At 48.6% G+C, this 17,776-nt stretch overlaps 1 protein-coding gene across 1 annotated transcript in view; it reads left to right on the forward strand.

The window, feature by feature from the left end:
• The first annotated feature begins 700 nt into the window (after nt 1-700).
• EPHA10 (EPH receptor A10) overlaps nt 701-17,776 on the forward strand; it is a 42,970-nt gene continuing 25,894 nt past the window's right edge. The window contains exons 1-5 of the mRNA XM_025289057.3: nt 701-1,013; nt 3,142-3,206; nt 3,920-4,598; nt 10,727-10,882; nt 11,468-11,818. Of these exons, the coding sequence (XP_025144842.2) occupies nt 908-1,013; nt 3,142-3,206; nt 3,920-4,598; nt 10,727-10,882; nt 11,468-11,818 (1,357 nt within the window). The 5' untranslated portion in view covers nt 701-907. The remainder of the gene's footprint in view (nt 1,014-3,141; nt 3,207-3,919; nt 4,599-10,726; nt 10,883-11,467; nt 11,819-17,776) is intronic.

Genomic DNA, 17,776 nt, shown 5'->3' on the forward strand with positions numbered 1-17,776 from the left:
GCTCTGAGCAGACTGGGGAAAGGGGTGGTCGCGGAGAGGGCTGCCTGTGTCCTGGCTGCAGAAGCAAGAACCTGGGGAACCACTCATTCATGAAAAATCTATCAACCGCCCATCCCGGGGGAACCCAGCCTCGGAAGAGCTGCTGGTAGGGTGGCACTGTGTCTTCCACTTTACTCTCCTTTCTCGTGTAGCTCTCGGGGTCGTGCTTGGCCTCTTCCTCCCCGGTGTGTGTGTGTGTGTGTGTGTGTGAGAGAGAGAGAGAGAGAGAGAGAGAGAGAGAGAGAGAGAGAGAGAGAGAGAGATGAAGGCGGGGAGAAAGGGGGCGGGGTGGAGCCACGAGATACCAAAAGCTGCAGATACAAGAAGAAGACAAGGGCTAGAAGATAGAGGAGCTTCCCAGAGCTTCGGGTCGGGACACCAGTCTTCAAAACCTCCTGCAAGTCCTGGGTACTAGGGGTCTTCCAGGTTAGCTCAGAGGCCGTAAGTGTCGCTGCCTCGCCGCGGTTTGCTCCTCCTTAAGCCACGCCCACATTGCCTGTTTCTCAGGAATGTGAGGCTAAGGTTCAGCGCTCTGGGCCACCTACGGCAGGTCATCCCTCTCCCCATGAACCGAACCGGGTCTCAGTGCTGCCCCACCCCCCATGGTTTGGAGACTGGCGGGACCCCTTCCTTCTCCCCCTCCAATTTGCTGTTCCGCCCCTGGCCTATGAAACTCCACCTCTCCACCTTCTCCTAGCGGGGATTGGTGGACTTCCCGCGGTGGTACATAGGGATTGGTGCCCATGGATGATGGTCACCGGCGAGATCCCGCCCCACAGCCAGCGCTAGGGTCTGGGGGCACTGCTCAGCGGTGCTGGGGCTGGCGCGGCTTGAGCCGCCGCCGCACTGACAGCTCGGTCTGCGGACCATGGAGACCGGCGCCGGCCCACATCCGCTGCGCCTGTTCATCTGCCTGATGCCGCTGTGTCTCGCCTTGCTTTTGGGGCCGGGGAGGCCAGGGACCGCAGAGGAAGGTGAGGAGACTGGTGGCTGTTTTGGAGGCTTGGATGCCAAAAGATAGGAAGCTGAAGAACCGGGGTGCTTGAGGAAGGAGTCATACGAAGAGACTGGAGTCTGTATTGGGGTTTGAAGCAAGCGGACAGCGAGAAGCAAAGAACTGGAGAGAGAGGAAAAGGTGGCTAAGCAACGAAGAAGAGAGGAGCACTGGGGAGTTCGGGGGCTGGAGACCTGGGAGGCTGGGGAAGAAAGAGACCAGGAACCGTGGGAGCCAGAGGCGACGGTTTAGGGGCCGGTGAGACGGACAGGCTGAGCAATTGGAGGTGGAAGGTGTGGGGGCAGGGAGATGCGGAGGTGAAATCTGAGTATAAGGAGATGGGATGGAGCCGAAACAGTGGGGAGTCTAGGGGACCACTGCGTGGCAAACAGAAGGTAGAGCGCTGGTGGGGCGACGAGGGCGGGCGGTCTGGTGGCGAATGTGGGTGAGAGGGCGTGGGGTGGGGGATTGGAGGAAAGAGTCTGGGAGCTGTCCGACGTGCTGACCAGGGAGCTGTCCGCAGTGCTGAATTTGGAGTGTAGACTAACCAGCGCAATCTGCGTTGCCGGGTTCGGTGGTGCTCGCTGTACCAGAGACTGCGTTTTGCTTCTGACCCTGAATTTGAGGGAGCTGTACACTCAGTTAAATCCAGAGGCGTAATATCCAGTTGCAGGAGCTGGAGGAGCTGGGATCTGAGGCGTTGGCCTCGGGGTTGTTCTGGGCGCTAGATCTCTGATGTTTTCCAATATGCAATTCCGATGTGCTGTCGGTTACACCGAAATTAGGAAGCTGTCAGTGGCCCTCCCCATTGTCGCTGACACCTCTGGGGCCAACCCCTTTAAAGGGCTCACCTTGGAGCCACACCCCCTTGCTTAAGCTCCAGATGAGTAATCTTCAAAGATTTGGGGATGGCCTGGGCTTCTGGCTCTGAGCTGCTGCTGTGCTGTTCTAACCAGTGTTTCTCTGGAATCCATACTGACAGCAGAATTCAGACTGCAGGTCAGATGCCTCATGGGGGAAGAAAGTGACCACATGCAGCTCTGGTTTAGAAGGGGTCATGGCTTTATATATTAAAGGAATCCTGATAATCTTTCAAAAGCAGTGGAGATGACAGCCCCTGGGAAAGGGGCTGGCTGAGGAAGTAAAGATTTTTACTTCTTTCGCTGCTGGCAGGGTCTCTCTACTTCGTTTTCCCCACAGGCCCTGGGAGTCAAACTAAAAAGTTCAAGTCTCCCCTATCCCTGGTGACCCCAGACCTCAGAAGAACCCATGAGTATGAGTGAATTCAGGAATGTGTACAAGAATTCTCGGATATGATCACTTTCTCCCTCTTCTTGACACTCAGTTATAATTTGGGAGATCTGGGAAGGTGGGGGGGGGTCACTGATCCCCCCATTTTAGAGCCAATCTTAGAGCACATGTCATGGATTCCATGCAAGGCTGAATAATGACTCTCCAAATATTTCCATACCCGAATCCCCAAAACCTGTGAATATTATCATAAATGGCAATAGACATTGCAGGTATGGCTAAGGGTCTTGAGATGGAGAGGTTACACTGGATTATATGGGTGACCCGATTACAATCACAACGGGCCTTATAAGAGAGCCACAGAAGTCAGAGCTAGAGAAGGAAACAGGCTGGAATGATGTGTTTTGAAGATGGAGGAGGGGGCCACAAGCCAAGGAATCCAGGTGGCCACTAGAAGCTGAAGGAGGCAAGGCAATGGATTCTCCCATTTGAGCCTCCAGAAGGGACCAGTCTTTCCAACACCCTGACTTTAGACCAGTGAAACTGATTTTCAACTTCTGATCTCCAGAACTGTAATATAATAAAGTTTTGTTGTTTTAAGCCACTAAATTTGTGGTAATTTGTTGCAGCAGTCACAGAAAACTAATACAGGCTCCTTCCCTAATCATTGTGGCTACCTTTCTTTAGACTAGACCTACTCATGCCTTCTCATGGGGATATATGAAGTGGGAAAAACTTGTCTGTATCCTTCACCACATTCTCTGTTTTCTCAGTCAGCAAATTTCAAGTGAACTCACCAAAGGTTCTCACCCCCCCACCCCGAACTTTCTGATATTTCTGTTCTTCCCTCTCTCTAGTCATCCTTTTGGATTCCAAAGCTTCCCAAGCTGAGCTGGGCTGGACTGCACTGCCAAGTAATGGGGTAAGTGCAAACCTTTCCCTCTCTGTCCCAAGGAGCTCCTGGTGGTCCAGGACTCAGCCCCTTTATCTCCCCGCGGCTATATCAGATCAAAATGCTCCAGAGAGCATGTAGTCTCCAGCAGCCCTGGCTTCAAGCCAGAGTGGCCTATTAGAAAATGTTGACTCTTCAGTTAGACCGCAAAAAAAAAAAAAAAAAAAAAAAAAAAAAACAACTGATAAGAGAACTGGGTGTGTCTAGGAACAGACAGCATCTGGATGGAACCAATGCTGGATGGTGCCTTGCACCCAGTAGGTCCACTAAGCAATGTTGTTGATTGATGGATTGACAGGATAAGCAAGACTTGGGATCCTAAAAGGGGCTTGGAAACTTGGGGTAATGGGGGGAGATGTGATGGTGTGACAGCAGCTTAGTGTTGTGGAAAGAGCACGGGGTGGAGAGCAAGGAGACTTCCTACTTCTGCTATAAGAGGAAGTGTCTATCCACTCAAGTCACCCCTCTCTGGAGCCTGTTTTCCCTGTCAACTGGACCTAAGTTGTCTCCAAGGTTTCTCCCAGCTCTGCGTTTTATAATTTCAGGGGTGTGTATGGGGAAGGAGGGGAGAAGAGAATGCAAAATGATGGGGAATGGGGACTTCAGCCCCAGTCAATGCCAGGGCTCTACCTCTTGGGGGCGCCTTGGCTCTGAGCCGCCCACATGTTTGTTCTCTTCCCCAGTGGGAGGAGATCAGCGGCGTGGACGAGCACGACCGTCCCATTCGCACATACCAGGTGTGCAACGTGCTGGAGCCCAACCAGGACAACTGGCTGCAGACTGGCTGGATCAGCCGCGGCCGCGGGCAGCGCATCTTCGTGGAGCTGCAGTTCACACTGCGTGACTGCAGCAGCATCCCTGGAGCCGCGGGCACCTGCAAGGAGACTTTCAATGTCTACTACCTGGAAACCGAGGCCGATTTGGGCCGCGGGCGTACCCGCCCGGGTGGCAGCCGGCCCCGTAAGATCGACACAATCGCGGCAGACGAGAGCTTCACTCAGGGCGACCTGGGTGAGCGCAAGATGAAGCTGAATACAGAGGTGCGCGAGATCGGTCCGCTCAGCCGGCGGGGCTTCCACCTGGCCTTCCAGGACGTGGGCGCTTGCGTGGCTCTAGTCTCTGTGCGAGTCTACTACAAGCAGTGCCGCGCCACGGTGCGGGGCCTGGCGGCGTTCCCAGCCACCGCAGCCGAGAGCGCCTTCTCCACGTTGGTGGAGGTGACCGGAACGTGCGTGGCACACTCAGAAGGGGAGCCCGGCAGCCCCCCGCGCATGCACTGTGGCGCCGATGGCGAGTGGCTGGTGCCCGTGGGCCGGTGCAGCTGCAGTGCGGGATTCCAAGAACGCGGTGACATCTGTGAAGGTATCCAGCGCCCTGGGGGGGGTGGTGTGGGAGTGTAGCCCGCAGGTGGCAGTTGGGAGAGAGTGTGTCCTAGATGAAAGAGGCAGGAGGGGGAGTGGGGAAGTCGTGGGGTATGGAGCTGGGAGTCCTGACTTTTTGTGGTGCTCCCAGTGGGTGCAGCCAGGACCAGTGAGTGAAGTTATTGAGAGATGGATTTGACTCCATACAAGGGGTCATCAGGGACCTGTATTTCAGGCACCATGATAAACACCTCACACAGACCTTCTTATTTATTCACAGCAATAAAAACATCTTTATCCCTGTTTTGCAGATAAGGAAACAGGCTCACAGAGATTAACACCTCACTTGCAGTTAAGAAACAGGGAACTGAGTTTTAAATCCAGATTTGCCCAACTCTCAGGTTCTTTCTACTACACCATGCTACCTCCCCTGTGCATAGGAAAGAACTCTACAATAGCCCAGCTCTATTAGCTAGAGGCTGCTGGGATTGGTTACATTAGAGGGGGTGAGCTCCCTGTCACCAACAATATACAAGTCAGAGGCCAGCAGGAGGATTCTTGAGCTGGAGAGAGAGATTGGGAAATTGCACTAGGTCACTACTAAGATCCCACTCAACTCTCTGAACTAGAGTCACTATGCTCCCGGGGGAGAGCCTTCATGTTGGGGGGTCTGTTAGACTCTCTGGTCTGTGGGGGCACCAGGAACAGGTCTCTCCTTCTCTATCTGTAGCTCTGAGGACTGAGGGTATGAATGGGGTGTGGACCATGTGCACTTAATGAAGAAAGACCAAGTGATGCTTTTCCTAAGCCAGGTCCTTCTCTTGGTGCCAGGGCAACAAAAAGGAATCAGGCAAAATCTCAACTCTTGAGAAATTCATAGTCTAAGTAGAAAGATGTAAACGTTTAAAAGGCACAACAGGATGATGTATGAGCTAATAGAGAGATTGATACAGTGGTGGGAAGACAGTGGGAGAAGTGACTGAACGTGCTCTCATTCCTTTGTTCAGTCATCCATTCAAATGAGTTGAGAACACCCCACCTGCATTTATTGAGGGTGTGTGATATGTTTATAAATGAATGTCACCATCTTTTCCCTGGGGCTCTTGTGGTTCAGTAACAGACTTGGAGATAAAAACTTTTCTGGGCTCTTCAGGAAAGGTTGGGATCCACTTCTGGGTTCTCCAAACCTGTATTTCTACATCGTCTATTTACCCCATGGTCTGCAGTGACCTCTAGTGTTTCTATCACTCGACTAGGAACTTCTTGAGCTCAGACAATGGGTTGTATTATCTTAGCAGCTCCAGTGTCCATAATGGGACATATGGTAGGTGCTCAATGGAAATGTACTGGGTGAGTGAGCGGTTAACATAAAGAGTGATACATATCAATAGAAATCTGAGGAAGCCTGGAGACAGGAGAACCCAATTCTAAGTGTAGAGAGAGATGTTGGTAAGGCCTTTCTTCCAGGTAGCCAAGAGAATTCTGAGGTAAGAGACTGTGTATGTAGAAGCATGGAGGCAGGCGAGAACATGGCATGCTTGGGGTTCAGCAAGTCAGCATGGATACAGAAGAGGGCACTTGGGGATGCGCGGGTGAAGGGGCTGGAGAAGAGGAGCGGCAATTCATGAAGGGCTTGAGTGGGGATAAAGAAGGGATAAAGAGCTTAGACTTCATGCTTTAGACCATTAGGGAGAGTTTGAAGCAGAGATCTGACAAATTCAGATTTGTATTTTCAAAATATCACTTGAGCTGCTATTACAAAGAAAAAGCTGGAGAAGGAAGGATTAGAGGCCAGAAGTTGAGGAAGGAAGATGATGTAATAGTTCAGGAGAAGGAGCACGGGTTCTGAACCAAGGGAGTAGAAGAGCTCACTGAGTGACAAGGATGGATGTAATAACAAGATAACCTCCACAGCACTTGGTGACCATTGATTTCAAAGGAGGAAGGAATCCTTTTTGACTGATCTGCATCTAGAGGACGGAATGGACAGATGGTAATTCACTGGAGTAGAGAACACAGGGCATGAATGCACATAAAGAATTGATGGTCTCCATGGTGCACTCAAATAGAGGTAGCTAGAAAGCGGGTCTGGAGCTCAGCAACAGAGAGATAAATGCGACTTGAAACTATAGGTTTGGTTGGGACAGACCAGGGAGAATGTGTGGGGTAAGAAGCAAGGTGGCCAATGATGAAGTCTCACAGAACAGCAATATACAAAGGGGAGCTATAAAGAAGACTGCAAGGCAGTGATCAGAGGCTGGAGGAGAGTGTGATTTCATGGCAGCCAAGGATGATGGAGGGCCTCCTGGGTGGCTCAGTGGTAAAGAATCTGCCTGCCAAGCAGGAAACCTGGGTTTGTTCCCTGGGTCAGGCTGACCCCCTGGAGAAGGAAATGGCAATCCACTCCAGTATTCTTGCCTGGAAAATCCCATGGACAGAGGAGCCTGGCGGGCTACAGTCCATGGGGTAAAAAGAGTCGGACATGACTTAGCAGCTAAACAGCAACAAGAGTGATGGAAGTTCCAGGAGGGGATGGCCTGCAGTGTTGGTGAGCCATCGGGTAATGCAAGGATTGGTCGATGTCTGCCTAGTGGCCCTGGTGAGAGCAGTTTCAGCTGAGTGATGGAGGTCTTACCAGCTGCAGCAGGTAAGAGGATGAAGGAAATTGAAGAGCTAAAGGCAGGGAATGTAAACACTCTCTGGAGGCTGCGTTTGAAAGGGGAGAAGAGGGCATGATGTCTTGAGGAGGACATTGGGTGGAGAGAGGATTTTTTTTACTGTAGATGAGAGGGAGCCTTGTTTACACAGGAGGTGGAGAGCCCAAGGGGTACCAAATTGGGGGAGGCCAACGGCCTCTGGGGAAGTATTTTATTACTGATGTGGATCAGAATTGCTGATGCATGCTGCTAACAAAAAGCAGGCCACGTTTTAGTCAGTTTTATTGTTTTTAAATACAGTGCCCTGCTGCCCATACCTTAAATGGACTGTTTTTATGGCTCCACTCCCTGTACTGTTACCGGAAAGAGCTGATAGACAAGAGAATTACCAACCGATGGCTTCTCTTCTCTCTGTGGGTTAGGAGGGGGCACCTGTACCAGTGGACAGGGGAATCTTGCTCTGCTTTACTCACCTCTGCTTTACTGCAGCTCCAGAGCCTAGAACAGCACCTGGTTCATAGCTGATGCTAAAAAATTATTGAATGAATGGATCAGGGACTTCAGGAGGGGATTTAGATATACATTCTAGGCAATCACACACACACACACAGACTCAGGAACCCAATCCCACTTCTGACTTTGGCTGAGACCAGACAAAGGCCATTTGTAATGGCATCAGCTCTGCCTTAGGGAGTAAGGACGTGGGGAGGGTGCCAGGTAAAGCTTCACAAAGGAGATTATTTTGAACTAGGATTTGGAGAAACACAGGCCTTTGCCAGGAGAGAAGTTGCATAAGACACTATGGGACAAGATGCAGAGGTGGAAAAGGAAAAGTTCAGTGTGGCATGGGTGGGGTCGGCATTGGGGAGCTGTTGGAGGGTTTCAAAAAGGGAAATGAAATGGTCAGGTTTGTATTTTAAAAGGGAAGGCTTTCCAAGTGTTTTCTGTAGCTATTACAGAGCCCTCTCTGAAGACACACAGAGGCATCTCTCTTTAATGACCATGACTCTTGTTGCTCCTCTCCCAGCCACCAGAGGAATTATTGAAAGATGTGGGGTTTACCTTGGTGGAAAAAGTCAGAGTGTATGACTCGTGTCTTCAAATCTCTGTAGGACTGCCCTGGAGCAGAGGGGCCCAAGCAGACATACTGAGGCTCCACAGGGTACATCAAGTCCCTTCGATGGAGAGGCATGAGGCGGGTTACATGCAGAGAGGCTGATTTGGGCTCAGCATGAAGGCGTGCGTGCTCAGTTGCCAAGTCGCTAAGTTATGTCCAATTCTTTGCAACGCCAAGGACTGTAGCCCACCAAGCTTTTCTGTCCATGGAATTTTCCAGGCAAGAATACTGGAGCAGGTTGCCATTTCCTTCTCCAGGGGATCTTCCTGACCCAGGGATCGACCCTGTGTCTTCTGCATTGCAAGTGGATTCTTTACTACTGAGCCACCTGGGAAGCCCCACCACTTGCTTACTGAATGCCAATGTAAGCCAGGTGGCAACCTAACAGCTGTGACTTGCTATTCCCACTCCCCCACAGTGCCCCCTACAGGGGGCAGAGGCCTGCACTCAGATCCCAGCTCTGCCTGGTACTGAGGGGCTGTGAGAAGTTACTCAATCTCTCTGGACTCCCCCTTTCTTCTTAAAGCTGGGGGAAAGTACCCTAGGGGGCTGCTGTGCAATTTAAATGGAAGCACTTTCAAACTGCCAGCATTGTTCAACAGAGGCCGCCTCAGAAGGAGATGGGGTCCCATTACCAAGTATCGGAGCAAAGACTGTGGCTCCTGCTGGGAAAGCTGCTGGAAGATGGGCCAGAGGGCGTTCAACTAGAGGACCCCTGAAATTCTGACTCTGACCATGAGGAAGAGAGGAAGGGGTCTGGTTCTCAGGAGTCCCTTTCTGAGTCTGCCCCTCCATACAACCTCTTCTAAACAGAGCCTCTCAAAGTAGATATAAGCAATGCTGTCTCTGATTGGACCACCCACCTCTGGGACCCCAGACACACATACACACGGAGAAAGGAGCCTCCCACATTCTTTCCCTCCTGCTGTGCGATCCTGCAAACATGTCCCTCTCTTACTTCCAAAGGAGGTGGGCAGGCCATGCTTAGTGTTCGCGTTTGTCTGGTTTCTTGAGGCCAGAGAGGCATAGGAAGTAGCAAGGCTAACATTGGAACCCAGGCCTCCAGAGTCCCAGCCTGACTGCTGCTGCCCAGACCAGATGTTAGTGAACCCCGTGCTTTGTTCCGAAGGCAAGGACTTCCAAAGGCTCCTGAGCTTTGGAGGCCCTGCCCAAAGCAGCCCAAAGCCCAGGGCTCTAGGCAAGAGGGACCCATTGCCAAACCTAAGCCTCCAGATGAGAACCCTCAGCCCCTACCCTCTGCTCCCAGAGAGCTGGAAGTTCTTCCCAAGGGCTAATCTGCATCCCTTCTATTGTACTATGTCTTTTTGGGGTTGGAGAGCCACCAGTCTTCCACAAAAAGCTAAACCAGAGGAGAGGGATAAAGAAATCCTGGCAGGGACAGGGAACCAGGTGAGGACCACCCAAGCTCTGAGAGGAGGGCCAGCAGCTGTTGCCTCCCTCCCTGGCCCAGCTGGTGAGAAACCTTTTAAAGTGGTGTTTAGCTGTTTCCACTCTAGGCCTGTGCTGGAGGAAGAGTAATTACTACCATTAGTGTGCAAATGTTGTCTGTACTGGGCTCAGCAGTTTGCATCTTTTATCTCAACCCTCCAACCACCTTTTTGAGGTAGGTATTCTATGCAAGGCTCAGAGAAGTGGACCAACTTGCCCAAGGCCACAAAGCAAATAAGTCGTGCAACTCAGCAGCAAACCCAGGTAGTTTATATATAAAAGCCTGTGCTTTTAACCACCGACTTCTAGGGGAGGTGAGGAAGTGAGAAGCAAAGTAACTGAGGAGGTGTCAGAACCAAGGAACTTTCATGGTCCCTCTTCTCCCTCCACTTAAGAGTGGCAGGCTCCACTCCTAAATGGGGACCAAGTGCGTCAGTAGAGGATTTATGATGCATTAACCCTCAAACAGTGGAGGTGGGAGGATGAGCTCTGACAAGTGTGTATGTGTTTGTGTGTGGCAGTGTTTCTAATTGGGAGTGTGTGGGTGTCTGTCCTTTAGTAACTGGGAAACAACCCTCAGAGGCCTCTCCCTTCTGTCCTCACATCAAAACTGGAAAGCCTGGCTCCTTTTCTTCTAGTGGGCATTAGGGCAGTGTGGTGTGGGCTCTGAACCAGTCGGCTGCAGTTGGAATCCGTCCATTTACTAGCTGTGGGGCATCTGGCAAGTTAATTAACCTCTCTGAGCCTTAGTTCCCTCATTTTTAAAATGAGGATAAAGTGCAAATCTCACAGGTTGTTATGAGCATTCAGTGAATTGCTAAAAGCAGCAACGCAGCCCCACCCCAATCAGGAAAGTGGAGGAGAGGCTGTGGTGTAACCCCTTCCTCACGCAGTTCCTCCCCGCAGCCTGTCCCCCAGGGTTTTACAAGGTGTCCCCGAGGCGGCCCCTCTGCTCACCGTGCCCAGAACACAGCCGGGCCCTGGAAAACGCGTCCACGTTCTGCGTGTGCCAGGACAGCTATGCGCGCTCGCCCACCGACCCGCCCTCGGCGTCCTGCACCCGTGAGTCCAGCTCCTGAATGCCTTACCACGGGCAGAGGGTTGGGGGCGGTCTGTAAAGGCGGAATCGAGGTGTGGTGAGGGCAGGGGCTCCACGCTGGGGAGCGCCAGGGCTAACGTGGGGGGCCTGCCCCCAAGACGGCAGAGTGGAGGGAGGGGTGGTGACCGCAGGCTGGGGCCTGGGGATGGAAGAACCAGGACAACAGAGAGAATCTAGACGAAGGGATGAGGTTAGGCTTGTTGGGGGGATCACCCTGTGGGCCGCCGCCCACCGCTCCCCCCTCACCTGTCTTAACTCTCCAGTCAGCAGGGGGACTCCCGCCCCTTACACTCTGTTGGGTCCCCAGATCCGTAACCTCATCCCCTCACTAACGTCCACCCACCCCATCACTGACCTCGCCCCACTCCCACATCCCGCCCTTCACCGGCCCACGCCCCTCCGCTCCCCTCCCCGCCCCTCCCCGCCCTTACCGGCCCCGCCCTTCACAGGCCCACGCCCCTCCCCTTCCCGCCCGGGCCCGCCCCCTCCCTCCTCTGCTCCGCGGCCGCCCACCCCAACCCCTGACTGCGCCCACCCGTCTACCCCAGGTCCGCCGTCAGCGCCGCGGGACCTGCAGTACAGCCTGAGCCGCTCGCCGCTGGCGCTGCGGCTGCGCTGGCTGCCGCCGGCCGACTCGGGCGGCCGCTCGGACGTCACGTACTCTCTGCTGTGCCTGCGCTGCGGCCGCGAGGGGCCGGCGAGCGCATGCGAGCCATGCGGGCCGCGCGTGGCCTTCGTGCCGCGCCAGGTGGGGCTGCGGGAGCGCGCCGCTACGCTGCTGCACCTGCGGCCCGGCGCGCGCTACACCGTGCGCGTGGCCGCGCTCAACGGAGTGTCTGGCCCGGCGGCCGCCGCGGGAGCCACCTACGCGCAGGTCACGGTCTCCACCGGGCCGGGGGGTAAGGTCTTCCGCACTCCGCGCGCTCCCCTGTCCCGCCCACCGCGTGCATCCCCACAGCCCGCAACCACCCCAGATAAACTGCTATCGCTGGTCTTCCACAAAAATCCCCGACCCCGCCGACCCCCACCGAGGTCAGCTCCCCTCCCGAAGGCCAGGCCGGAGGGGCTGAAGATGCTGATGACTCTGTGCCTCCAGGCCACAGAAGTTGTGAGTGTTCAGCGAGTCTGCGGGAGCCAGTGCCCGCTCCTCTTTCCCGACCTGGGAGCGAGCCTTTGCCCCACACCCAGCTCTGCAGTGCCCAGAAAAAAGAGGTGGAAGATTTTGCAGTCTTTTGCCCTCTCTGTCCAAAAATTTCAGTGGGAAGCCGAATCATACCTCCTTATTTCCTATCTCAGAAAGAGGGACGCTGTGTGCGTCCCTTGGCCTCTACAAGGATTCTACTGCCTCACCCTCTTTCCTGGTCCTGGAAAAGAGCAAGGAAACACGGAGGGTCGGAGGGTAGGGGCAGTAGAATTCACTGACCAACACATAACAGTCCCTTTTGGGAGTCTGGAATTTAGATGAGTAAGTGAAGACCTGCACTCCTTTAATATCACACCTTCCTCATTCTTGACTTTTATTAAGACTTTTGATTTGTCTCACTCAGCTGGGGTACAGCTTCAAGTAATCCTTCAAGTATCCTTTGCAAGAAATGAGTGTATGATTCCTGAGTCTTTTCATGTCTGAGAAGATAGGATCCTTTTGTGACTCTGCATCCTTGTCTAATGGCAGCTGTGTTGCAGAGAAGTCTGAGGCCAGGGTAATTTTCGTTGTTTTGTAGGTAACTCGGGTACAAAGGTGTACACACATGGATGTTTGTATAATTCTTTAGCCTACTGGTGAAAATAAAATCTAACAAATATTGACCTCTTTTCATTGAGTTTGGCTATAACATCGTAAAACTTTCAGTCTGCGTACCTCTTTTTATTTCTGAGAGTTTTTTTTCAGTTATTACTTTGACTAGAACCTCTGATAACTCCAGTCTCTCTCTTAAGAATCTTTCTATGCCTTGAGTTGTACATCCATTTTTCTGATTCTCAAATCTTGTCACTTCCTTTGTCATTTTCAGCTCCCAGTCCATTTCCTCTGCCTTTTGGGAGAGGGTTCCCAACTTATCTGGTTTTCTGGAAGAACAGTTTTGGTTTTTGTTGTTTTTTTTTTTAGTTATCCCTATCTAACATTTGCTATTGCATTTACATTTAGCAGTTTTTTTTCTGTCTTCTTTTTTTTTTGGCTGCCCTGAGTCATTGCTGTGTGTGGGCTTTCTCTAGTTGTGGAGAGCAGGGGCTGCTCTTCCCTGTGGTGGCTTCTCTTGCTGTGGCATGCAGGGCTTTAGGGCCCTTGAGCTTCAGTAGTTGTGGCGCAAGAACTTAGTTGCCCCATGGTAAGTGGGATCTTCCCAGACCAGGAATCATACCTGTGTCCCCTGTATTGGCACTGGGCCATCAGGAAAGTCCTGCATTTACATTTTAAAAATTCAGTATAAAAAATGAAAGAAAGCACCCAGAATCCTGTTATCCAGAGATAAACACAACTACTAATATCTTGGAGTATATCCTTCCACATTTTTTTCTATATTTATATCCATACCTAAAATTATCTACTATAAAAAAATAAATAAAATTATCTACTATAAATCCCCCTTTGCATAATATATGCAACACAAATTTTAATCTCGTATTTCCTGATAACAGTCATATTTTGATATAGATGGATTTAAAAATCATGTTAAGGAAATAATCTTCTGCTTCCATTTTATTAATAAAAACACTAAGCTTCCACTGATTGAGGGCTGCTCTGTGTTGGGTACCATGCAATATGATTTTCTATATTAATTCATTTAAATAGAATTATAATCATCTTTCAGATGATACAACTGAAGTCTGAGAGGCCAAGTGAATTATCCAAAGTCAGCCAGAACTCAGGTCTGTCTATTACCAAAGCCCTGCTTTTATCTCCTTGGCCATATAATGCTTTTGCTTTAAAAAAGTCAGCAATGGATGTTAATTTTACAAAATGCTTCTTAAGCATCTTTCAAGATGACCACATGTTTTTTTTCCTTTGAACTTTTGATATGATGAATTCTACTAATGGATTTTACAATGTGATTTTCTGCATTCCTAGATTATACCGTACTGCAGATGAGTGTATTATTCTTTTAATATGTGCTGAATTAATTTGCTTATATTTTAATATTTCCCATCTACATTTATAAGAGAGATTAGTTTTTGTGTTCTTTGTCAAGTTTTAGCATTTTGGTAATGCTGGCTTTGAAAAAGCCATCAGGGATAATCTTTTCTTTTTCTCTGCTCTGGAATAGTTTAAATAGCATAGTTATCATTCTTTGGAGACAGGCAGAACTGCCTGGGAAACTATATTTTTAGTGGGAAAGTTTGCTGATGGCCCAGTCTTTTCTGTAACTTCCTTTTGAATCACTTTTGTTAATCTGTACTTCCACAGAACATCTTTTGATGATCTTTTTCTGACTTATTAGCCCAGAAATGTTTATTTAAAAACTTTCTGTAGTATCTAGAGTTTACTTTCTCTTTCTTCATATTGTGCCCTGTGATTTCTTTCTTAAAAATTATTCTTGGAAGGAATTTATTTTATTGTTTTTATGGTTATGACAGATAACCAGCTCTTGAACTCATCAATTCCACTGCTCTTTACTTTTGTCAATTATTTTATGATTTTATCTTTCCTGATACCATCCTCCTGCTTTCCTGAGGTCTTTTTCTAGGTGAGTTCAGTGCTTAGTTGTTATAGTTTTAATATTTTAAGTCTAAGAAATTTCCTCTGAGTTTAGCTTTGGTCACATCTAGTATGTTTTTATACACTGCACATTGTTCATATTGTCATTTTCTTTGTAGATAAAATTCACATACCGTAAAATTTCACTTACCTTTTAAAGTGTGCAATTCAGTCATTTTTTCCTATGCAACTATCACAGACTCTCTAATTCCAAAACATTTTCATCACCCCCAAAAGAAAGCCCATTAACAGTCACTCCCGATTCCTCCCACCCACCCTAGCCCCTAATAACCACTAATCCACTTTCTGTTTCTATGGATTTTCCTATTCTGATCATTTTATAACCATGGAATTATACAATGTGTAGACTTTTTTTCACTTAGCATAATGTTTTCAAGGCTCGTCCATGTTGTAGCATGTATCAGTACTGCATCCTTTTTATGGCTAATGTTCCATTGTGTGGATATACCACAAGTTTGTTTATTCATTCATCAGTTTATGGGATTTGGACTGTTTCTGATTTTTGGCTATTAGAGTAATGCTGCTATGAACATTCATGTACAAGTTTTGTGGAAACATAAGTTTTCAGTTCTCTTGGGTATATACTTAGGAGTGGAATTGCTAGGTCATGTGGTGTCATAGATTGAATTATCTCCCCCAAATTCTATATTGAAGCCTTAACCCCCAGTGTTACTATATTTGGAGATAGGGCCTTTAAGGAAATAATTAATGGTAATGAGCCCACCTTTGGCCTCCTGATGGGAAGAGCTAACTCTTTGGAAAAGACCCTGATGCTGGAAAAGACTGAAGGCAAGAGGAGAAGTAGGCAACAGAAGATGAGACAGTTGGATGGAATCACTGACTCTATGGACATGAGTTTGAACAAACTCAGGGAGATGGTGAAGGACAGGGAAGCCTGGTGTGCTGCCGTTCATGGGGTCGCAAAGAGTTGGACATGGCTTAGCAACTGAACAACAGTGAGATCATAAGGGAGAGGCTGGAATCCCAGGGACTTACAAGGTGTCCTTACAAGAAGAGGAACACACACCAGAACTCATTTATGCCCTTTGTCCATACACAGGGGAAAGGACAGGTGAGGATACAGCAAGAAGGTGGCTGGGAGCAAGTCAGGAAGAGAGCCCTTACCAGAACACAAATATGAACCTGCGAGCATCATCTGGAAATTCTAGTCTTTAGAACTGTAAGAAAATAAACTTTTGATGTTTAAGCCACCAGTCTGTAGTGTCTTGTTATGGGAGTCCGCATGGACCAAAATATATGGAAACTTAAAAAACATCTTTTGAGGAGCTGCTTAACTTTTTGAGGCATTGCCAAACTGTCTTCCAAAGCAACTGTACCATTTTACATTCCCACCAGCAATGCACAAAGGTTCCAGTTTCTCCACATCCTCACCAACACTTGCTTGTCTTGCTGATTACAGCCATCCTACTCGATGTGAAGTGATACTTCACTGTGGTTTCAGTCTATATTTCCGTAATGACTACTGATGTTGAACCTCTTTTCAATGTGCTGGGTTTTCTTTTTGTCATTGAGTTATGAGTTTTGGGGTATTTTTTTGCCTAATATATACATATATTATGGATACTTTTGTATTACTTCCTTGGATTGCTGTAACAAATTTCTAAAAGTTGGATGGCTTAAAACAAACTTACTGTCTCACGCTTCTGGAAGCGAGAAGTTTGAAATCAAGGTGTCAGCAGGACCATGCTCTGTGTGACTGTTGTAGGGCAGAAGGGTTCCTTCCTTCTAGCCCTTGGAATTAGCTGGCAGTCCTTGGCCTTTCTTGGTTCATAGATGCATCTCTCCAGTCACGTGGCTCTCTTTTCCACATGTCTTCATGTTATCTCCCCTCCATCAGTGTCTGTCTCTGTGTCTGAACTTCCCCCCTTTCAGAAGGACATCAGTCACACTGGGTAAGTCCCACCTAAATGACTTCATGTTGACTTGATTACCTCTGTGAAGACCATATTTCCAAATAAAGTCACATTCTAGAGGTACTGGGCATTAGGACCTCAACATATCTTTTGGAGAGAACACAATTCCATACATAACAACCATTGTACACATGATTTGCAAATATTTGCTCTGTGAATTGTCACTCACTTTCTTTTTGGCAATTGAGGCATAATCAACATATAACATTAATTTTAGGTATACAACATAATGATTTGATATTTGTATATACTGTAGAGTGATCACCACAATAAGTCTAGAACATCTGTAACCATCTATAACCACACACAGTTATAAATTGTTTTGCTTATGATGAGATCTTTTAAGACCAACTCTCAGCAATTTTCAAATATACAATATAGTATTTTTAATTGTAATCACCACACTAGTTACCACCCTGTACATTACATTTCCGGGACTTATTTATTTTATAACAGGAAACTTGTCCATTTTGACCACCTTCACCCATTTTGCTCACCCCCTGCCTCTGGCAACTAGCTGTTTTCCACTTTCTTTTTTTGTCTGAGCCCTTGGCAGTGAAAGCACGGAGTTCTAACCATTGGCCCATCAGGGGATTCCCTGTCCTTCACTTTCTTAGTACTATCTGCTGAAGCTCAACATTTTAAATTTTGATGAAGCCCAGTTTGTTTTTTTAAGTTGCTTGTGCTTTTGGTTTCATATCTAAGACACCATTGCCTAAATCAAGGTCGTAAGGATTTGTACCTATGTTTTCTTCTAGTATTGTCCTTTTGACTAAAAGTGTTTTGGAGAATGTGTTTTAATTTCTGGATGACTTACTTTGTTACCTTTTTGTTCCTGATTTTACTGCTTCATGTTTAGAGAAGGAGGTTTGTACAGTGTTTACATTTTTATTTTATTCGTTTGCTGCATGGCTTGTGGGATCTTAATTCTGCAACTAGGGTTTGACCACGCCCTGGCAGTAACAGCACCAGGTCCTAACCACTGGACTGCCAGGGGATTCCCTACAGCGCTTCCTTTTCAAGGAGCTGCTGGAGTGTTCTCTGTGGCTTACTATATGGTGACCATTTTAACGATTCCACGGCTGCTTTGAAGCAATGCATACTTTGCTTTTTATTTTTTTTTAATTATTATTGCAGTGTTCTCTCTCTCCCACTTTCCTCATATATACTAAGTACTATATTATTCAATTTTTCTATTTCCTTCTTACTGT

Source organism: Bubalus bubalis, chromosome 6 (assembly GCF_019923935.1).
Source record: "Bubalus bubalis isolate 160015118507 breed Murrah chromosome 6, NDDB_SH_1, whole genome shotgun sequence".
Taxonomy (NCBI): Eukaryota; Metazoa; Chordata; class Mammalia; order Artiodactyla; family Bovidae; genus Bubalus; species Bubalus bubalis.